Source organism: Lutjanus erythropterus, chromosome 2 (genome assembly GCF_056507025.1).
Source record: "Lutjanus erythropterus isolate fLutEry1 chromosome 2, fLutEry1.hap2, whole genome shotgun sequence".
Lineage (NCBI taxonomy): Eukaryota > Metazoa > Chordata > Actinopteri > Lutjaniformes > Lutjanidae > Lutjanus > Lutjanus erythropterus.
In genome coordinates this window covers 17,175,651-17,199,617 of record NC_139318.1, presented here as the reverse complement: position 1 = coordinate 17,199,617, position 23,967 = coordinate 17,175,651, and the positions used below count along the sequence as shown (strand labels likewise).

The following is a 23,967-nucleotide window of genomic DNA, read 5'->3' as shown; positions in this document are numbered from 1 at the left end:
CATTTCTGTTCTGCTAAATATCTTCCTTCATCAGCGAATGAACTGAAAGTAATATTACAGAGTATTTCTTAAGTTGCCTTTGAGTTTATTTGTCTTTTTTGTTTCACAGGATAACATATAAGGAGGACCATACCTGCCAAAATCAAAAATAAATAAACGATTCAATAAATGTTATTGGTAGTAGTAGTAGTGGTAGTACTACCAACAGTAGTAGTAGTAGTTGTAGTATGTACCACAATGTAGGCATTAATTAGTATATAAAATTGATTAATCTCCCCGAAGTGACTTATCTCTATTTTATTTTTACATTTCTATGCATTTCTGCTTCGGTATGCTAATGAGGGGAAATGTAAAAGGAAAATACAGACATAATTAATGCAAAAGTGAATAATACAGAAATAAATAAAAAATAAATGAATAATTGAAATGGAAATTAAATGGCGAAGTAAATAAATTGTGGAATTAATACAAAGGTAATTAAATACAGAGGCAATCAAAACAGAAATATCAATAATGTCACATTTTATGAAATTCAAGCATACATTTATGTTTTATATTATTAGGAGTGCATTTAATGACACAGTCATTTATTTATTGAGTCATTTATTTACTTACTCACTTTTGATTTTGGCAGTTACTCCATAACCTCATACACCCTGGCATAAAGTATTCAGTTATTTAGAGATTGAAGTTAAAGCACAGAGTTTTGACATCTTGTACATGATGCCCCCCCCATAAATCTCTGGGATTGTTAAATATGAAGAGCACTTATGAGAAACTTAAATTCTGTTCTTGAATATCTTATTCATTTGATGATAGTTTGACAGTGATGGATGGAAACTAAAGTTTAGTTTGAAGCTTAAGTAGTAAAAACTTTGCTCTTATTATACTGCAATATTAAACCATGTGCCATGTTTAATTTTCTCGCTCTGTGTTTGAGTGTAGAATCACCTCCTGTTGCTGCCATGTAGATATCGTATTCACATTTTATCTGTGAGCCAAAATGTTGCTGGTGTGCCTTTATTTAGTCTATTTTGTAAAAAAAAAAAAAAAAAAGGATGTCTTCATGAATTTGTTTCCACACTCTGTTGCCAAAGTGTACTGTGTACAGTATATATATCTTTATGATCAAATTATACTGAACAGCAGCAAGTTAAAATGGGTTTGCAGTTTTAATGCTTTATCTGCAATACATGAATGGTGAGATACATTGCTCTTTGAGATGATTGGTTCATCACGTAATAATATCTTCATTGCTTACATCAGAATTTCTGGTCTAATGGAACCTGAAGCAGCACAAGTGCATCTTTGGTCAGATGCGTTTCAGATATAAAGGACAGAATCCTTCCTTCACATCAGCACAATCAGTTGCCAAATGTCGTTGTAAAGTGAGATGGGTCTCAGTGTGACTCTGTGTCCTGTTCTGGTGGTGTTACATTATGTCAGAAGGTGCTTTTCAATGCAAATCCATTGTTACAGTACAATATGTGTAAATTTTATACTTTATGAAAAGAATTTTGTTGCTAATATTTGTAAAATTAAAGAATTACGTATACTCAGATTGTATGTTACCTGCTATATTTTGTGCATTCCTGAATAAATGGTTAAGATTTAATATTATGCCAGTTTCCTCCTTTGTCTGAATCACTTAATGTGAGCACCTAACAAATCAGGAAGACGTGAAATCTTTGCTGTTGCAGTGATAAACATAAACACATGCAAACTCTGTCATTGTTTGTTCCTACAGGGAGGCCGGGAGCCAGATTTCATCACTGTTTTCATGCTCTCGCAGCCAATGAACCAACAGTTTTTACAAACATGTCATTAGTGGCATTTTGTTTGCGAGTCAAAAACCTCCAGTTTCCTCCAGCAGTCAGATTGTCAAATTACAACGATGTAGGCATAAATGCATCAACATTGTGTGGAGTTGTGTGTTTGGTCGGCTTTGATGGAACTTGACTGCAAAGATGAGCTGCTGTCCTGCTGCCGCTGGACTACTGCAGAACTGTCTGTAAATCACATTTTGCATTGATATACGAAGAAATAAAATTAGCAATTAACACTCCTTTAATATTTTTTAACTTTGTTTTGTTAACAGTTAACTATTAGAGAATCAGTTTAACAGAAGAACTGGCTGGCATTCTTTACTAAACACAACAGGAAGCTTAATGATGTTTACTCAGACAAAACAAGTGGCCATCCTCATTAAATCCTAATTGCTTCTGAAACACTTCCCTGTAGTCAGACCACTTTAAAGCTAGGTAGTTTACCACGTGACCAAGAAGTTTTATTGTTGTTTCCACTCAGTGTCACCAGATGCACTACATACTTATTTGTCCATGTAAAACAATGTATAAGAAATCTGTAACAGACACTAATGGTGACAAGAAGAAACAGTCCTCTGGTTGAATAGGTTAAAAGGTGTCACTCTTAAAAAAAAAGTACCTATCACACAAAAAAAAAAATGAAAAAAGCAGCAATAAAAAGGTACTTACTTGTTAGTTTGTGAACTCAAGCCAACCCATGTGTTACTTTCACTGCAGCTTCTAGGACTGTAAAACAGGGGGAGAGAAATTCTGATGGAATATTAATGTAATAATATGATGCTGGATGGACACAACAGTAACTTACACGAGGTTCATATCAGTACATATGCATCAGGAATTTCTATCTATCTATCTATCTATCTATCTATCTATCTATCTATCTATCTATCTATCTATCTATCTATCTATCTATCTATTGCAAAACTGTTTAGACCACAATAATATCCAATCATGATTTAAGTTCTGTAATAATATCATATCATGGTGTCTCTGTTGATTTCTACCCTTAACATACATGTACTTTGGTTGATTTAGTCGATTTTCAGTCTGGGCAGCTCCTTCTTACCACATGGTGGTGTCCTTAAACACAACAGTTCCACAAACACAGGGCCAGTCCTGGGATCCTGGGTCAGTTTTATTCTAACAGATCATGAGCACCAGGCAGCACTACAACAACACAAGATGAAGAAGTCAACATCAGCAAACATCATTTAAAAATATACAGACAGGAGCTAAATTCAAGATTTATTTTCTTTAGAGAGGAAAAGGAAGGCTTTGCTCTAAATTTTATGACTGCTTTCACCAGGAATGTCTTTCTGTACAGATTTTTGCTTGTCTCTCCTCCTTAAGGGTAAACGCTAAGGTTGGAGGAGGATCACTTAATATCTTGAATGATTTATTCTGTGTATTTGATTAATATTTCTCGCTTGGTTACGTCTGAAGTTTCCCTACAGCACGGCAGCCACTCCTTTACCTTTTCTATAGACAGCCATGGTAAGATGGGAAGAAAGCCAGAGGACTTGACTGAACTTGCTGCATAAACAGAAAGTACAGTTGGCTTTTATATAATCTATATATGAACAGGACAACCAAACAAATCTAACAGTAATCTGTCTAAAAGCTGAGAAGAGTTAAGTGTTGATTTTCAGTTAAACTAGCACAGTAGCCCCTTGCTTCAATTTGAATATCAAAAATATTAATAAATGGACCATTTAAGACATATTTATCACCCAGTAATGGCCACAACACCCCAACATTTCACCAACAATGCGGTGAAATTCATTAAGTTCACAATAGAGCCATCAACAGTTAGATGTGAGGAAATTTTTGGATGTGGGGCCAGTTTTGAGTGATCATGTCCTCAACCTAGTAAAAAGAATATATATTTTTTTCTAAAAGTCTTTTTTTTAAGTGCTCTTTAAAATATTTAGGCTCCCTGATTATTAATTATTTTTCATAATCAGAACAGGTGGCCATGTGGCACTTTGTGCAGTATATAAGTCAAGTAAGGGAACTTGGTAGTCTAGTTTTCTCAATACGATACAATATAATAAGTGTTGTCTTTGGTCCGTGATCCATCATTAAAGCTACTACAAGGAACTTTCATATTTTCCTCATTTTGGAGGCCCCTGCAGACAAAAGCATTGGTGTTTCTACTGGAATAATCACAAAATATAACACCAAAAAATTTAATTATACGTATAATTACGTTCTCCTGCTTCATTTGAACAGGCTAACTCACTACTCGCTGTAACATGTAAATGCAGGCTTGTTTTGTCTAATTTCAAGGAGAATCTAACCTGGTGGCAGACATTAAGAATAACTGCATAGAAGTAACCAGTCTTCTAGAGGATGGTCTTGTCTGCTCATGTAGGTCATATAGAGGCAGCCATACTAAACTGAGACTGTTTAATAACCAGTTCATAATTCCTTGAAGCAGCTTTAAGTTTCATTTTTGGCTGTCCAAAAAGGGAAAAGTTTGGGCAGCCCTGATTTAAACACTAAAAGACAGGCTTTGAAAAATGCAGAGTCAGTCTCATTTTTACGGCTACATAAAGCCATAAGATGTTAGTAAGTGGAATTTTTTTTCACAAGTTTAGGCTATCATAAACCACAGATGAAGGTCCATGATATTTCCATGTAGTGTGTTTTTGTAACCCTGGCGACTGGCGCGGAGTGGGAGGGTCCAGGATGCTGAGGCGGCCTCTGATTGGCTGCTGTCTGTGGTGAGGAGTGGGCCGGGAGAGCGCGGCCAGCTGTGAGGGGAGCAGAGCAAACAGCCAGGAGAGTACTAAAGGGACAAAGACCCGCCGCTTCACATCTCACCATCCTCTCCAACAGGTTGGAAAAGTCACAGTGTGCGTCCTGGAGAGGCTGTGCTGCTGCTGGTTCTTCGTCTGTCACGGTAAGTGCGGTTTCCTTCCACCTCTCACTTATCTCACGGTAGAAGGCTGCTGATTGGTAGTTGTTCTGCACGTGTGTCAAACTTTGAGGTAGCAAACTTGTCTGTTAAGTGTGGGATTGTCTTGATTTCAAACATAAAAAGGGTGTAAAGTTGCAGTTTTCTCCTTTCAGATTAATTTGATTCCATTTTCCATCCCACATTTGTTTCCCATTTGAGTCTGAGACCCCAAAAGTTAACTCCTTGAGAACGTGGGCTACTGCTAGTGATGTAATGAAAAACTGACAGTACGTAATACCCCGATAAAGCAAACAAAAAAGAAAGAAAAAAAAAACTCAATGATGCGATATTAATTTAAAAACAAGACAAAGTAATGCCTATAAAATATATCTTTTATTAAATAATAAATCTGATGTGTTCAGCACTGGCATAAATTGTCTTTTGCAATGAATGTTTGAATTATGTATGTACATCTGCAAAACAAACAACACAACGATTAGTAACAGTCCTTTAATAAAACAAAATAAAAATTTCTTAATTAAAATATTAACAATGTAATATCAAAGTATACTATGCTGTCAGAGGCCAGTTTTTATTGCGATATTCAATGTTTTGCTTCGATATACACTTTTACAGTGTGTTGCATTGCCATGAAGTCTAAATTAAAACCCAAAAAAGGAATTCTTATGTCACTCTGTGTGAATACTGGGATCTGTGCAGGTTAGGGCTTAACAGACACTTGATGGTTGATTTGTGTTTTTTCTGAAATGAACAATAGACAATACAAGAGCTCTGGCTTTGAGTGAGAGAGCAATAAATTCAGCATGTGGAATTTTGGATCTTCCAAGTTGACTTGACAGCATTTGGCTACCATTCACTGGCAGCCAGTTTCACTTATTGTTCTTATGCAAGACTGCATGTTTTAAATTTTCTACTATGGTGAAGTGTCTATTTAAAACCAGCTGAAAATATAAATCACGTTTCAGAGGCAAATTAAACTGAACATTCCTCTGTATGAAGTGGGTGCGTCTCCACTGGTTTTGGAAGCAGAACTATCTTTAACAGTGTTTTATGCCCAAGGCACACCAAAGGGCAGGCCCAAACCTCAAGACACGCCAGTAATCATATTTGTGTATAATATCCTATAACACGTGTTATCTCTCTGTAAACGTTTATTTGTATTCACTAATGCCAAATAAGACTTGACAAACAACCACAGTGTATTACGTATGAAATATTTGTTACCAAAATAATTCAAGTATATGTTTGCAATATGAAACTACACCAAATCAGCAACACACCCATTTAAATCAGGAAGGTAACAAACTTAAAGGCATAATATGCAACATTTTTCTCAAAAACAACATATAGGCTTGTATAAACATAATTATGTTTAATCATCACTTATGACCCACTAGTGTGTAGTGGTGTCTGTATCTGCATTCTACCTGTATTCCTCATTATTTTTCTGTGCTTAGGACATTTTTCCAACCTAAAACATTGGTATTTGACAACCAAGGAATAAGATTCAAAAATCAATTATCTTTCTGGTGCGTTTACGAACATCTCGGACAAATTCTACCTTTAAAAATAAAGTTATGGAACTTAAGAGGGAGAGACAGACACTCCAGCAACTTCAAACTGTGAACGTAGCTATTATTTTGACAAAGCACTTGAGAACCACACTGCATTATCTTTCATTATGTTTATTATGTTTTATTGTCACCTGGCACACAATTTTGTGTTTTCCTATACATTAATAAAGACATTCTAAATATAAATTGATGCAGAAAAGGCACAAATTGGTGCATAAAATCACAAGAATGCAAGATTTGAAGTGCTTAATGCGCCAAATTTCCTTGGGGAGGACCCACACTTAATGTAGCCCCACAGTCAGCAAAAACTGGCTTTTGTTTTAAAAGAAAGGCTTTGAAATTATTGTTTTTGCCCCTGTAATTGACAATAAGTGTGTATGAGGTGCTGATCTAATTAATTTAAATGTAATTCAAAACTTGTATGGTAATGTATGGTTGTCATAAAATCTCACAGCACACCTGGACTTGCCTTACGATGCATGTTTAACAATCACTGATCTAGAACATGTATACCACATGCATACATGTGGAGTTGGTACGTGTTGACTGGAGTGATGTTTGTTCAGAAGTGCACTCTGAACTCTGATAGTCTAATTTAAAACTTGTGTACGGCTGATGGTTTACTCTGTGAGAGGCATTAAAAGCTCACATTAAAGTAGCTCCTTCCTCCTGCTGAACTTGTCCCTTTCATGGGAAGATAAACCAGATGTTTCGCTCTGAGGATCACAAGCTGACGTCTGACAATTTATTGACTGTGTACAATTTTTTCAAGCCTGTGCTCTGACTGCCGTTTGTTTGGCTGTTACTATGACGTCAACTCGGAAAGCAACCCCCTCCTCTCCTTCAGCTCGTTAAAATGTGGAGGTCTACTTACTTTCACTGTCTTCCTTCCCTCCCTTCACTCCAGAAACATTCCTCCTTAGGGGCTTTTGGGCACTCCGTTGACACTTTCATGGATTGCCTTGAAATATTGAGGTGGAGTCAACTTTCCCTGTGAAGTGCAGACGCACAGCCTCCAGGCACACAGATCAGCAGATAAATGAGAGGGCCAGCACCCACCCTGCAGGAGCCTACATTTGCTCTCCATTAGGCCGTCATGAAGACAGACAGAGAGAGGAATCCTTGTATCTGCAACAAGGCCTTCCATCTCACCCCGGCCTTCCAAATTTCTCCTTCTTCTCTCTATTATTGGCAGTCAAACGTTTTTTCACTGTTTGCTCAATATACTGTAGAACTGTGGTGGATTCTGCTGGTGATTCATGAGCGTATGCTTGTGGTTGCATATAGAGGCCAGTGAAGGGTCTCTAGCAGCCTGACGATGGCCAAACCAAACTGTTACTGCACTAGACTTTATATTGAAACTGCTCACTCGCTCAAATTATGGACAAAACTACCACAAACACCACAAATTACTGTCTGCCTCTGCAACATTCAGCCCTCGGTTTAACCCTTTGGGATTGGAAAAGTCCGTCTCATTGAGAAATATTCATATACTTTCCTGCAAAGGCCGAGAGCTGTAACTACAGGAGCTGGGAAGAAACTTTGTAGTGCTTTCATTTTGTCTTTTAAGGCTAATCATTTCACCCCCAAAATAAAATAATAGAACAGCCATAGAGCCTACACAATGCTTAAATTTTCCAGATATTACATTCTGCATTTCTTTGGATAATCTTCTGAGGAAACTGCATTATCTACCAACAAAATGTTAAGTAAATAAAGAAAATTAACTTTGGGTCCTCATCTACTAAGCTAGCTCGCAGGTGTTTAACTGTTGTTTTTTTTCTTCATAAAGAATTGTCTTAGCTGCTATCTTATTTAATGATGTGGGATAACAAACTGAATAATCAGAATGTCAGTTCACCAGAATCAATATTTTTAATTCATGGATAACAACTGGGGAAAAATCACTAACTAAACTAAGCTTTACTTTTAGCTAACACTGCAGCTGCAGCTGACAAGTAAGCTTTCACTTTACTTGGGTTTTGTTCAGTGGCGGCTGGTGAATGTTTCTCCAGGGGGGGCTATAGCAAAAATCAGGCAAACATCTGAAGGTATCACACCAGTGTATTTTAATTTACATGAAAAGGGCTTTTATTTGTACTTGCAGAACTAAATTGACATGTTTTATAACTTAATGGAACTTGCTTAGTTAAGGTAAGTTAAGGTACTTCAATTTGTGCAAATCCTTTATAATAATTTTATTTTATTTTACAATTTATGTTGTAAGACTAAAGTAAGCAAAAAGTACCTCAGTAAGTATGAAAGAAATCTGATACCACAAACCTTCAGACAATGAAAGAAAATTATAAACACACTAAAACCTATTAGAAAATGTCAAGATTCAAGAATAAATAAATAAGTTAATTAGAAATTGTCATCTTGTGGCTTAAAACACTTTTTGCCATAAATTCTCCCTGAGAGATGGAAATTTCTCAGAGACTCTGTGGTTAATTATCTTTGACAGGTACCTGCTTTAAGTAATAAAGCACCTAAAAGCAATAAAGTACCTGCTTTAAGGTGTGTCATCTACTTTTCTTCACAAAACAGCAACTATTTAAAAGTTTGTAAAAGACCAACACCATACATTCAACTTGTGTCCAGTGGGGGATGTAACTAAGTACATTTACTCAAGTCTAATTTCAGATTACATCCCTATCATATTACTTTATAGTTCTACTTAACTTTTTTACTCCACCACATTTACCTGACAGCTACAGTTACTAGTTACTGACAGGGAATATTTTACTGCACAGTGGTTACTTTTAGTTTTCATACTGATAACAGCTGATAATGTTTACATACTTTTACTCAAGTGAAGTATTGACTGCAGGACTTTCACTTGTAGTGGAGTATTTTTACACTGTGTATTAAAGTTTTTACTGAACTAAATGATGTGAATACTTTATCCAGTACAGCTCAGCTCTTTGAAGATCATCTGGTCCCAGTGTGAGGCTGAGTTATTCTGTCGCTATGTTCCAAGAGTTTATCATCTTCCTCTGATTGTTGTTGCTTTATGATGTTGGACTGATCAGGTCCAGGTTCTTTAATTCTCAGCTTTTCTTCTGATGTTCTCCTCTGAAAACACGTTTTTAGTGACTTTGAGGATTTTATGTTGGATGTAGATGTGTGTAAACCAGCAGAATTCAAACGACTGCTGAGGACGCAGGGTCTGGGCGCCCCACCAAGCTTCTGTCTCTTGTATTGAGAGAACACGACCTGTCTGTAACTTTGGACACTGTAAAACATTTTTAACAATATATTATACATTTTACTCACTAACTACACATTATTGTCTCTGCTCATTTAAATAAATATACAGTATACATTTTAAAGCGATTAGGTCTTCTTCACTGAAGTTTTAAGATGTGGGAAGAGGTGGGGTGGCACCCTAGCATCCTCTATTGACCAGCCGCCACTGGTTTTAGACTGTTGGTTGGACAAAAAATGTAATTTGAAGACGTCACTTTGGGTTATGGGAAATTGTGATGAGTATTTTCACAATTTTTTGGCATTGTACAGACTTAATCATTAAAATAATTGGCAGATTAATCGATAATGAAAAGAATAATTAGTTGTAGCCTCAAAACAGACTGTAGTAACTAAAAAGCTAATGTGCACTGCACATACTGTGTTCTGACTTGGTTTTTAGATCCGTTTTGTAGTTAAAACACATTTCAGAAGCTGTTTTTACAGAAATTGCAACTGTAACATACTATTTTTTGTGTCTTATGCAGCTTAAATCATCTTTAATTATCCATGCTTATAGTCTTTTGTTTTATCTCCCTCTAGATCACTGTCTTTGCCTCCGTTGTCCTTCATCATGTTGCGCCCAGTTGCCATCCACTGTGTCTTATCCACTTTGCTGTGCATGTGGGCACTGTGCAATGCCCAGTCAGACACACCAGTAATCCAGCTACGTCTAGCCGGGGAGAAGAAGAAACAGTACGAGGGCCGGGTGGAAGTTTTATACAATGGAGAGTGGGGTACGGTATGCGATGATGACTTCTCCATCTCCGCTGCCCAAGTGGTGTGCAGAGAGCTCGGCTTCATGGATGCTGAGTCTTGGTCACCCTCAGCCAAGTACGGAAGAGGAGAAGGTAAGAAAACCAGCATGGAGTTTATTAGAGGTGTTGGTTTCCAGTATTATCTAATGAAAAAAACTCCAAAAAACATCCCACAGTCTTGTCAGTCAGCTGTGTAAAAACTGAGGTGAGGGTTATAAGGTGTTAATCTCACCAAACTGTAAAGCAGCCAAGACACACATTCAAAGGCAGTATATCTCTTCATATGTTCCATGGAAATCCTTGAATGAGGTACGTGTTTCCCCCTGTCTGACTGCTAATACCCTCAGGCACTGGTTTCCCCATTAGAGGAGAGCTGAGACACACCAATCAGTTCTGAGCACGAGGGGAGGGTGACTGGAAACACTGGGTGTGTAAACCAGACACTCACAGACAGACAGACAGACAGACAGACATAATCTCATTTTCTGTCACTGTGTTGTGTATGAATTCCTCCATCATTGTAAAAACACTGAGATTCCCAACTCTGTAGGAGCGATAGCTGCTGGTGGTAAATGTCAGTCGGTAGCTGTTAATTAACTCGGTGTCCCTTGTTAAAGGCACATGTTTTCCCACTGGGTCAGCCACATCCAGCCCACCACTTCAAAACTGAAGTAATTAACTTAGTTACTGCCTTCCCCCAAAGCACCGCAGTTATTATAGCAATTTCAAGAATCACATTCATGAAGTAATACACTCCACACGTATAATGTTGCATGCACGTTATATTTTACAAGAAGCAATTAACAAGCAATTTGATGTATATGGCTGTGCAGACAGAAAATTATTTGCAGGGGCCTTAAGGATTACCCCTCATAATGTTCAGTCCTCTGTATGTTTCTCACCAGTAATTATTCACTGGAACTTCCGTTTCCAAAAAAATACACTTAATACCTTTTATTAAATTCCTTCCATGTCTTCACTATATTATGAGTCTGGATGGACATCGATGTAAAGGGCAAATTGACTGGTTGGTGGGCAACAGCATACAACCAGGAGGTGGTAATTCTAGTTTAGGGAATGATGTTTTCCTGGCAAAAAGATGTTTAGTTTGTAGGAGAAACGTTTTGAAAGGACAGTTTTTAAGACCCAGGCTAACTTTGTGCATGTGAGTGACTGGAAACTACTTTTATCTGTGTTTTCCTTTTGTTAGAGGAGGTAAGTGGCTATTGATGTGATCAAGAGTGTTTTCCATTTCCCATCATGATGACTTATCCACTTGTGAAAGAAACCACCAAGTGTTTTAATTGAAGACATAACTACATAACAAGCATGAGGACATCCCTTTTGGATGCTGTGTTTTTCCTGCAGGGATGTTCTGATCGGATCATCAGCTGCCTTTACACAACTATTATTTGCAGTCGTAAACAAAATGTTCCCAATGCATGAAACAAATCAGAAAGGGTGAAGGCTCCTCAGCTTGAAACGGCATCAGCTGCAGCTGTGCAAAATACATTTTGTTTGAATCATCTTCGGAACACTGTGGTCTGTCCAGCTAATTATGATTTTGAGTTAAGGTTATGTGGTTGGCTTGAAGTGCCAATAAAAGCCCAACCAGAAAATTCATGACTCCCTCTGCAGTGTGCCCCCTCCTCTGTTCGCTGGCATGTGTAATTACATCCCCATAAGGCCTGTGAAGTTTTAACACAGCAATCTAGATTTATCACAACTGGCAATGTTGAATTATTTGTTTAGACGAAGGTGTACTGAGGACAAACTCGGCTGTATTTCAGTTCCAGTGGACTCGGCTCATGTTCTGAGCCAAGTCCTCTGGTCCTCTGGACTTGGCTCATGTTCTGAAAATGTTCCTCCAGAAGTAATCGTCTCTCTGTCAACAGACTGCTACGTGACCGTATAACATGGAGTCACTTTTTTGGTATGATCAGGATGTTCCTCTGCAAACATGTTGAGACTGCCAGAATGATGAGCAGTCCGTTGGTGGTTTCCATGGCCGCCACAGTTAATGTGGTTTCCCTCACGGCTGATCCAGAACAGCCAGCTGGACAGCAGACGATCCACTTCAGCCGTGACAACATTTATTGGACACGTTTTAGCTGAAAGAATGTGTCAGGTTGTGTTGGAGAGACCAAACACATTTCCACGTGAGTAGGTTTACTGTCTCTGTGACTAGACTTCAGTGGAAATGCTGAAAAGGATGACACGAGGATGTGGCACACGGCTTAAGCTGTCAAACTATGATGGTATAACAACTCTTCCATTTATATTTTCTCATGACTTAATCCCTTATTAGGGAAAGTTACTGGGAATTGAAGCTTGTGGCCCCATGCAGCTCAGTAGGAAGAGTGTGGCTCCAGTTCTGAAACCACAGTATGCAGTCCATGAAGGCAGCATTGACAATAAAGGTTACAGTCTCTAGGGCTACAATTGAGAATTCTCTTCATTATTGGTTCATTTGTTGATTATTTCCTTTGTTTTTGGATTGTCTGTCAGATAAAATAAGCAAAACAAAGTTTACTATCACAAAAAGCAAGACAAGTTTATTTGTAGAGGACTTTTCAACAACGAATTTAAAATGCTGTTCATAAAACATAACACGTGCCTCTCGGTTCATTTAAATCAAGTCTGAAGACTTTGACCTAAGGTCTGGATTCTTCATAACGGAGCAGAAGATCAGAAATGCATTTTGACCCTAAATCATTCTGTGCTTCATAAACGAACAGCAGCAGTTTAAAAACAGTTCTTTCACAGATAGGACGACGGTTTAAGGACCTCAGAATGGAGTGGTGTGATCCACGAAAGACAGAGTAAAGTCCAAGTTTATGGACTTTCTGCTGGAAAGATGCCTCTAAGTGTCAATCAATTGTCAGAATAGTTGCAGATTATTTTTCTGTTGATCATAAATTAATCAACTTGCAATCTTGGAAACCATTAGTTATTGTCTCAGGACAACTAGGCCTATTGGGGCAACAGCCAATGTTTAAGGGCTTCCTGTGTAGCCCGCAGATATCCCGGCCAAGACTTCCTTTTCCTTGCACCGGCCATTATTTACAGTCCAACTAGCAACCTGAGACACAAGAATGAAGCGAACGCTAATCTTTCTGCAGACATCTGCAAATAAAATCAGATGAATTGTTAAATCAAACAGCTAAACCATTGTTAAGCAAGAGCTCATGGGTTTAAAGATTGCATTTCCGCTAATCTGTTCCTGACTGCTTACCTGCATAAAGCCAAAGCCTGCTCAAACATGATTGGTCTATACTGCTTGGACCAGAAACGGACTACAAATGGAAACCAGAATGTTTCCAATACCAAAATCTTGTCAGTTGCCTACAGATGTTGCATTTATTTGCAGACAACTGTTTAAACAGATTAACTGACAAATAGTTGTAATTGTACCCTGTGCAGCAGAAAAATACAAGTCATACAGAAAAAGAAGAAAGGCGATTCATTAAAACCAGCAGGCTCATCAGATTCATCAACTTAAAGCTGAATTAAACAAAGCAAAAGTACACTTCTCATTTGGGTCTGCTGCAAGAAAATCTTCATCTGCATCACAACATGTATCCATTTTTGTGTATCTTTGTGTCTCTCTGTTCCAGGCAAAATCTGGCTCGACAATGTGCACTGCACTGGTGGAGAGAAGAGCCTGGCTGAATGTCAGTCCAACGGCTTTGGAGTGTCCGACTGCAAACATTCAGAAGATGTTGGAGTTGTGTGCACCCAGAAGCGCATTCCAGGCTTCAAGTTCATCCGGAACCAGGCCAGCAGCACGGAGGTAGGTTCCCACAGAGCTGCACACTCACAATTAAACCTGCACAGATACAGTATACTAATCCATGCCTGTACTCATATAAACACCAGGGTGGGGTTGCTTTATTACATAATTAATGACAGTCAGGTAGCATCCACTCATAGTTCAAGTACACACACGTAATCTGAGCAGATGTTCAGCACAATAAATAAAAAGGAACAGAGGACAGGCTCTGGATGAAAGAAAAACCCTATCATAGTGCACTGTTCCAAGAAGCTCCAAGTGAGTTTTTTCTTCACATCCGTCCGACTTTCCATCCAGATTGATCCAGACAGATCAGTGGGTTGAATTTAATGTCTGTCTGTAGATATTAAGAGGAGCAATATTTTTTGGTCCTTATATTGTTGAGCTTCCCATTGTAATATTATGAAACATGACCCAAACAAAATACCAGATATTTGTTGTCTGATGCTGTATCCATCATCTGAAGTCTTTTTAGTCACTGAATAACCTTCACAGCCACTCCAAACCTGGCCCTTAAAAAAAATCCACATACAGACCAGGATTACGTTGCAGAAGTAAATTTATCATCAAGTTTGTGGTTAAAATCCTAAAGTTTTTGTGTATGTATTAGCTTATTTCAAAGTATATGGTTTACTAAATTGGGTTGCCCCATTAAATCTTAAGCCAGTGAAGACTGTGTCAATGTGTTAACCAGTTGCCAGGAACAATCTGTGGCACTGTCCAATCAAAAGCAGTCAACCATGAAAAGAGGAAATTGTTGTAACATCACAAGCTGTAACTTTGCCACTGAAACAGTTTCTGGAGGCCAAATGACATTTTAAACAACTAATCCTTTGTAAATGTAAGAATCACTTGTTTTATGTATGTAGTATATGTATACACTTACATGAAGAAATACATCACGTGTGTCATGAGTTTGCAATATTAGAATAAGTGTGGAAATGTGCTAACTTACCAAATGTTACCTGGTTATTTAGTCTAATTAAGTCTTTCATAATAGGAGGTTATATTGTGTCATTTTATAAAATGTTATTCAAAATTTTACAGTCATGATTAAACAGCATTTTAATCAAGTGTCAGGCCAGATGTACCAACCATATCCCATAAACTCTTTTACTCTTCATTCTTGGTTTATATATTAGCAAGCTAATAGGGCTGCACTGAATTTTTTCATTCGAATCAGATTTGGCCGTTGCATCCGAATATTAGGCGACTTGTTCCTTTGCTTTTTTCAGTCCAGCAACACACTAATTTCCAATATCAGCCTACATGACTGTTTTACCAGTTAAGACTCTCGGTTTAAGGCCTTTCTTCATCATTTGTGATGTGAAAACAATCAATGTTCATACAGTCAAAAAAGTAAGTAAAGGTTGTCCTGCTCATAGCTCAGACCTTAAATCCCAGTGCACCACTGAGCATCTCTCCTGATGCACTTCATCTGCACAACATGCTCTACGGTGTACTGGAGTGGCCTACAGCGCATCACCTGCCCTGTGTGCTCTGAGGTGCACTGGGGTGGCTGAGCTGACTACACTTCTATCACTCTTCTCCACTTCCATCACAGTTAGTTTCATGGTTTGAGGAATCTCAGTCGACTGAAGAGTCTCCAACTGATGATTCAAATTTGGTCCTACAAACTAATGAAAGTTTTGTTAGCTAACCTAGCTAGCTTTACAACTGCAAGTTTGTGTTTTTCCTAACAATTAATCTCTATGTATAAACTAGTATGTGTGCGATGCATTTTAATTTAGTGATGCACAAATTCCCTCTTGCTAAATGTGTTGTAACAAGTATAAGTTAATAAGAACCTACAAACAGCTGTTGCAACTCTAGTATTTTGTATCTGTATGATTAAATTGCTACAACTAGTCATCAAAATAATGGCCTAATGGTTATTAAATCAGATGTCTGGAAAAAACGAGACGGCAGTTCTCCGTGTAGGTAGTCACATCTACCATGACATAATGCCAGTGAAATAATGCACAAGTCAGCATATAATGTCGGGCTGTCCACTCCACCACTTGCACTGATGACTTTGCCAGGTTCACATTAGTCCATCCCTGCCCACACCAGACCCCCGCTCTACAGCTGGGGAGATTCTGGAGATGGCTCTGACTCAGACCTTCCTGCCTTACTGCAGAGAACTTCTTGTGCGCCAGATGGAAAGTCAGTGTGAGTCTGTGGACGTGACAGACGGGAGGAAAGGAGGGAGAGAAGCTTATCATTGAACAAGTTGTTTAAAGACACATAGAAGCCACAGAGGGTTGTCCCAATAAAACCAAACTGATGGAGATGAGGCAACATTTCTTTGGCAGCTTAGAAGACTAGAATGCATGACTGCATTCATACTGGGAAGTTTTGTTTGCTCTTACTAGAAGTTGTGTGGGAGATTTGGCTGTTTTACCAGGCTCTGTTTAGCCAGAACAGTGGCTGTTTTTCACTGGATTAAGTCACGCCAGAGGAGAGCAACTGTGATCCCTGTGTATTTTTCTCATGCATAGCTGAGTCATAGTAATGGAGGAATAGACAACAAGAGAAATCTTGAATCATTGACTACTGAACCCTGTTCAAAATGTCCCTATTTTCATTGGTGGTGTTTGTAAGTAGCACCCTCTTGTTCCCTATTTACCTTGTGTATTCAGGGTCTCAGGGGTGTTACTGCTCCCACCCTGTAAATATTTCCTTGGACTGACGGTAGCCTTTCAAGTCACAGGGGAGAGGAATGGGAAAAGGTGCAGCTACACCTCTTTAACCATGCTTTGGCTGACATCAGCAATGGGCAGCACTGTTCCTTCAATCTTTTCATTCACAGCATGAATTGACATTCTGTGCTCAATCTGGAAAGTTAACACCCTAACCCAGTGTAGACTACAGCCAAGTAGAGGTCAATGTTAAAAGGGTGGAGGAGCAATTGGTACTTTTGCTTCTATATGAATGCTGTCAAACTTTCAAGATGATAAATTTTTATATTAGTGCTGTACTTGTACTGTTTTGCCTGTCCATCCATTCTGTTTAAACCCCATTTATGTCTAGTTGCAGATAAAGATGACACTAATATTATTAGTATTATACTATTTGTAGAATTTGATTCTAGGGGTGGCTGTGTAGGATTGTCCAAAAGATCAAATTTATTGAGAAAATAGATAGACACTATAAATTTAGAAAATTATTGCATCTATCTACATGACAGAATATTCTGATTCAATCCATATTCGTTGCCATTTAAGTCTTTCAACCCCATGAATCACTTCCTTTTGTTCAAGGATCTTCAGTTTTCTTAGGGTGATGATGATTATATCAAATATGGTGACAAACCTTTCAAAACTTAATTCAAAAACTATAATGTTTTGAATGTTTTGATATATGCCTACTTTACACATTTGAAATATGAAGAGTACAGTTTATCAGAGCATTATCTGTACTTTAGGCTCTTAACTTGTAAGGTCAGTCTGTTCTTATTGATATGATTTAGGTGAAGAATTCAAATTAGAGGTACAGAATTTGAGTTACCACCAGCAATTTCTTCTATCAAATATTGAGTTGTTTCTCAGAACTGTACTTCAGAAATCTACAGGTCACAGAGTTGCTTCAGACTACTTTGTTTTTGTGAGGGACACATCATGAGACTGCTTTACAGTATGTGGGAAGATGTGAAGATAAGGCCAGTACAGCTCACTCTGGCAAGTTCAGCTTTGACCACAAATAACAGTCTACTGAAAACATCAGTCTGTCATTAATGAAAACAGCAGCTTCCACTGGCACAAGCTGCAATCGAAGACATTCTACCCTGCAGCATAAGCAGAACTAATATTAGGGCATTAGCATTTACAGAATATCAAGTCAATATCAAGTTTTGCTGAAAAGTAATTTCAAGAGCGTCTTTCTCAGACAGTCAAAGCTCTTATCAGATCTGGTGTTTTAACCTCTGAACTGCTGCTTTGTCTCAGTAATGTCAGTCTTTAATGCTGTCTGCTAGTTATCTGTGTTCTGCTGACAAAAGACAGGTCTCTCACCTTAGTCAGCCATTGTAAGCTAGTTATGCAACTTGTAACAACAGAACATTACATTCCTGCGTGACTGAATCATTGTCATGAATTATTTGAACATGCAGCATCTTATGCCCCACACCACTGCAACAACCCTCCCTAAAATCCTTTGTCCGTCTAATCACTAATAGTAGTTTAGTTTATTAGCATTATGACTGTTGGTGGCACAGGGACGAAATTATGACAGATGTGGTCATGGGATTATATTTGTCAGCAGCAGAACCAAACACTAAGATGGCAGGAAACTGTGTTTATCATTTGTTAGTGGGAACTTTTTAACCAACTCTGCCATGTTTGGTTGTTCTTCACGTGTGAACAACATGCTGCACGTGTCATCAGTGTCCACAGGATGATTGGTAAATATAGCTTTGTCATTACAAGATCCTTGAAAACTCAGTCTGCGTTTTCCTCACAGTGATGAGAAATAAATGAGCACCGAAAGCAGCTGTATTTGCCTACTGCATCACTTTGTGTGTTCACTCCAGCCAGACACTTATATCAAAACAAAGACGTCAGAAGCCAGTTGTAATAACAGAATGCAGCAGTTAAAAGCTTTTGCCTTCTTTGCAAATCTAAACAGGCCAGAGGTTGCGCTTCTCCATCAGGCGCGACGGTGTCTGCTTACAGGAATCTCAGTTCCCAGCACTCGCTGCTATACAACAAAAGGAAACCCGAGCCAGAGTTGGATTCGGCCCCAACATGATGTATGCAAGAGGCTTGTGAGGAGGAGAGTGATCGAGGGGAGAAAAGGTTGGTGCGTGTCAGGAGGCTGAAGCCTTGCTCTCTCCTGCGGATTGGGTAGCAGATCCACCATATGTTCAACAGCTGGATCCCAATGTGGCCTAAGCAACTTTCTTTTGGGCTGCAGAGTGTCCAAAGTCTAGACTTTTATTATACATATTTGTATTTTTACGATTACCATTTGCACATTGTGCTGACTGGATTTATGTGCAGATCTGCAGATACATTCAGATTACACAACTGAAGCTATTCAAAAGTAAGATAAAGGTACACATGAGTTACTAAAACACAATGTCCCAGAGAGAAATGTACAATACACAGTTTTTATTTGAGTAGCATGAATTAAAGCCCCAGTCCACAGTTAGATGTACAGTGATATTTTAATCCATTTAAACTGACTTTTTGGAAATAATTTGATTTCTTGCTGAGAGTTAAATGAGATCAGGAGGGTTAACTCGGCTTAGCATAAAAACCGGAGGAGCAGGTAGCCTAGCTCTGTCCAAAGGCAACAAAATCTGCTTACTAGCACCTGTAAAGTTTATTATTAACACATTAGAGCTTGAGCATTTAATCTGTAGGTCTACAAATATTGAAGTGTAAAAACAGCAAGTTCTAGGTTTATATGGGATTATGAGTCAGACTATTTTTTTGGATAGGACCAATGAGCTGGTCCTCACGGTTACACAACTCCAGGTAGTAACATGGATATAAGGATATAAGTTTGCCATTATACAACAAGATTGTATAGGGATTATTTGATGTAGTTTGCACATTGATTGATTAATTGGCTGAAGAGATAAAATTAAAAAAAAGAAATAGGACAAACTTCTTTACATGGTGGAGTGCTGATAATGAATTAGACAGTCTCACAGCCTGAGAGAAGAAGATGTTCTTCAGTCCGGTGGTATGTCAACAGACACTTCTGTATCCATTGCCAGGTGGCAGCGGGGTGAACAGGCTGTGGCTGGGGTACATATTGTCTTCTTAACCATCCTTTGGGCTCTGCGCAGGCACTTCTCCTCTCCGATATCACTGATGTTCAGTAGATGGCTACTAATGATGTTCTGGACTATTTTAATGACCAGCTGTAGAGTTTTGAGCCGTGCACATCCCGTGTGCCAGGTTGTGATGTTTCCAGTCAGGATTCTGTTGCTCCTCTGTAGAAGTTAACATCAAGTGAATTCAGACAATAAATTTTGTAGCGCGTTACTCCCTGTGAAACTTGTTGTTTCTGTGTTAATACAGATTAAACAAAGATGCCATATGTTAAATAGTGAGTTTTCAATGTGCTGGAAGGTTTTTAATTTAATTTTGTTTTTTACCTTTCAATGTGCCAGGTCGTTTTCTCTTGCTAATATAAATTAACCTGGCTTCATTTGTAAAGGACGAACATGAGACTGGTGTCAGTCATCTCATCTGATTCTAAGCAATGAAACAAATAATTTTACAAATCATCAAACTGTTCCTTTAACCTCGAGAAGCAATTTAAACGCAGGCCAGAAGGACACCATGGCTGGAACTAGCACTGTACACTAATCACAGAGATTAGAGTCAGATTTATAAATGCTGTATTCTAGAGTTACTTTATATCAATCAATATCTGAATGTGAAGTAATTAAATTAAAGTCGAGATGAATATAACTAAACTGGATATAACTAAACAGGACTTAATGTTGGGAGGAATTTGATTTGAATGTTGAACAGTGGGCGCGTTATAACCCGCTGTACCCTGCTGCTGCTGGTTAGCTAACTAATGAATCTTAGCCGTGTGCTGCTAAAAGTTGAAGATTGAATGATGGGTGGATGTCATGATATTATTGGCTGAAATTGGTTCGTTCAAGCTTACATAAGCACACATCATATTATATTTTATAGAAAGAAAACTTTGATTGGATTTTGATATAAGATTACAAAGAAACAGATTTTTGTTTTTTCATGTATTTGTTAAACAGTTGCACAATATGAGCAGGAATGTGATGTAAATAATTAGTATTATTCTACTATGAGCATTAATGCAATAGACATTTATTTTGATGTATGTATACAGTATGGTTGTGCTATAGCAAGTTAGCCAATATTCATAATTTAAATACTGACATATGGTTATGTTTTACACTGAATTTAATCTCTCAGTTTGAGATGAGGTGTGCGCATACATCTAGTCTACCTATAATAATGAGTCTTTTCCTTTTCATTGCCATAATGGCAGCTGTATGCTCACTAATAGATATTCCAGATGCAAAACACACACACACACATTCACACACAGACACACACTTCCTCAGTCAAGTCAGTCAGTCAGGCAAACTGGGGGCCAGTGAGGCAGAAGGTGGGGTGGAGCAGATGTGAAAGTCATTTCAAAGAGTCTCGCTGTTCTCCTGCTTTTCATCTAAACTGTGGCGTAATTATCATTCATACTTGCCATGTTTTGTAAGGTGGAGCACTGATCCGTGGGTGGGTGGGTGTTTGTCTGGGCGCACGTGTAGATAAACGTGCGGCGTTGCTGGAAGTCTGAATAAAGCGGAAGAAATGCACAGTAGTGGAAGCATTAGTCAGACACTGGCTAGACCAAAGTCTCATGTTCACACATCTACTTACTGAGGGGGCCCAGTCAAAAAAACAAGTCTGCTCTCCAGTCGGAAAGAGTTCAGTAATGGTCAAAGCCCACTTCAGAGAGTAGTAATGAACTGAGCTAAATGAGGAATGTTTTCTTTTTTTTTCTAGCTAACCACGTAAAAACAAGACCAAGAATATGTGACTTTATTTGAGAAATATTGCAACATTTATTTTCATAAGTAAGCAATGATTAATGTTTGTAATGTGTTTTTTTTTTTTTATTCTAGTCCAACAGAGTAAATGTTGAACTATTCTAAGTAAACCAAATACTTAACCCCTTAACACCCATGTTTCTCTCATTTAGTCCCTGCTAAGTAGCTTTGAGGTTATTAAATAATCTTTCTAGCACTTTATTGAAGCTATATGAAGTTTACAATGTGAAATATTCATATCCAAGATATTTTATCTATTTTTTTTTATCAAATGGAAATATCGGTGTGTTTGTACCTTATTATAGACACATCTCCTCAAAATTATGTAATTACAGTTATATGTAATGATATAAATATTATGTATCTTTAGAAATTGTGGATTCTCTACTAGATTGTTTCAAAATAAAACATTAAAATAGAATTTAAAATAATACTACCACTTATTGTGAAATTTTGGCCATTTGTATAAAGAAGCCACAAAGTGAATGAATCACTACTGTACTCCAGTCAGAGAGTGACTGAAAGATGAGGCAACCTAATAGACATGTCCAGTTGAGAAATAGTTGAGTATGACCTGCAGAATGGAAAACCTGCTCTCATTACATACTACCAAAGTTTGGAGTCATGCGGTCTGTACACTAAATAGGAAGCTACTGTCAGCAGGCCTGGCCATAATGTGATGGTAGGCAGAGACATGTTTTCTACTCTTTATGCTAAGCTAAGCAGCTGCTGACAGCAGCTCCGGCAGTATCTTCCGTCCTTCCTCCTTATTGTAAAGTCTTTATTTCTAAATTGATATAATGAAATTTTAGTCATAGAATAAGTACCAGCATGGGTCCATGTTCTGTGTGCTGTGTGTCTTGTAATTTTCCTGAGTTTTTCCACAAAGAGTGCTAAAAAAGTGACCAGTGTTGTAGATTTGGACCTTAGCCAGACAAACTTATGCTGAGTTTATGTCTGGTGGTCTGGATTTGGGGGGGAGGGAAATGCCTGGACTGATCCCAGCTGTGGGTATCTGTCCTCCTCTCTTTAGTCTCACACACTCAGATGGCCAGTTTCCTCCATCTGTGCCAAATGCAACACGCTGGCCGGACCCATCTCAGTGCCCCATTTCATATACACCTCGTACCCCCTGTACTGTCTGGTATTTCTCTCTTCACACCTGGCTTCACTTTGACTACTCACATTTTCCATTTGATTTCGTGTCCTGTATCACATGTACCTCAGTTTGGCTATACATGAGTACAGGTTTTCACATTTGTCTTCTTTGTTGTCACATTTTTAATTAGCTTCATGGTTTTTAAAGCATAAATAATAATAATCAGTCTTTATATTGAAGCAAAGTAAACCAAAGAATTAAGATGGCTTTTTCATTTAGAAAATCGGGGGCCATATTACAGAAACTTCTTATCTTGCAGATCCTACCTTAACTGTCAGGTAACCATGGTAATTGAGTTAAGACTTGTTCACAGCTTTTTTCCTAAATCCAGACCTAACCATAATGTTCCTATTCTGACTTAAGGTAAGAAATATTTATCACACAGGTATCTTTACTTTCCAAATTCTAAAATAAAATCTCCTAACAATTAAACTGTGCTAACTTTCACTTTGCTTGTAGCAGTAGCGAACTGGCTAACCAGACAATGGTAGCTAACGGTAGTGTTTGGTAACAGTAGCTAATGGTCGTGTTTGCTAAGAGTTGCTAATAGTCATGTCACTAACAGTAACTAACAGTTAGTGTTGGCTAACTTGATGGTGGATACAGTGGAGACAGTATCTGCCATCTTAGCTCACTTTCTTTCTTTTATCTTCCACATTGGCATTATTGTAAATTTCCCAAAAAGAACGTCTGTGGATTTCTCTACAGATGTTACCAACCTCTAACTCATCTGTTGTTTTTGCTTTTTTTCTATGTTTCAGTGTCTGTTCCAGTGTTTAGCTCAGTGAGATGAGAGAAGTAGTGTTGGTTGTTAGGTAACAGATATAAAGGTTGATAAGCGACATTGTTTATCAAGTATTGAAGATTTCCTTCTATAATAGGAAACTGGGAAAAAATCTTATCTTAGACTAGTTCCATCTTAACCTAGACTTAAGGTAAGAAGTTTCTGTAATGTGGACCCAGATCCCTGATGATGATCACGTTTCCTCACCTTCCCATCCTACCAGGCATCAACGGAAAACACTCTGTCATGCTATGACCAGCAGGAATCTCTCCATGAAAGAGTGGTTTTTACCCGCTAAAACCACTGCGGTCAGTGGGAGGACTGGGGTCACTGTAGAAACAGTCTGACT

General features: G+C 38.2%; 1 protein-coding gene across 1 annotated transcript in view; it reads left to right on the top strand.

The window, feature by feature from the left end:
- Nucleotides 1-4,576: 4,576 nt before the first annotated feature.
- Nucleotides 4,577-23,967, top strand: part of loxl2a (lysyl oxidase-like 2a) — a 42,942-nt gene continuing 23,551 nt past the window's right edge. Inside the window, exons 1-3 of the mRNA XM_084730084.1 lie at nucleotides 4,577-4,731; nucleotides 10,113-10,420; nucleotides 13,945-14,120. Coding sequence (XP_084586210.1) covers nucleotides 10,144-10,420; nucleotides 13,945-14,120 — 453 coding nt within the window. The 5' untranslated portion in view covers nucleotides 4,577-4,731; nucleotides 10,113-10,143. The remainder of the gene's footprint in view (nucleotides 4,732-10,112; nucleotides 10,421-13,944; nucleotides 14,121-23,967) is intronic.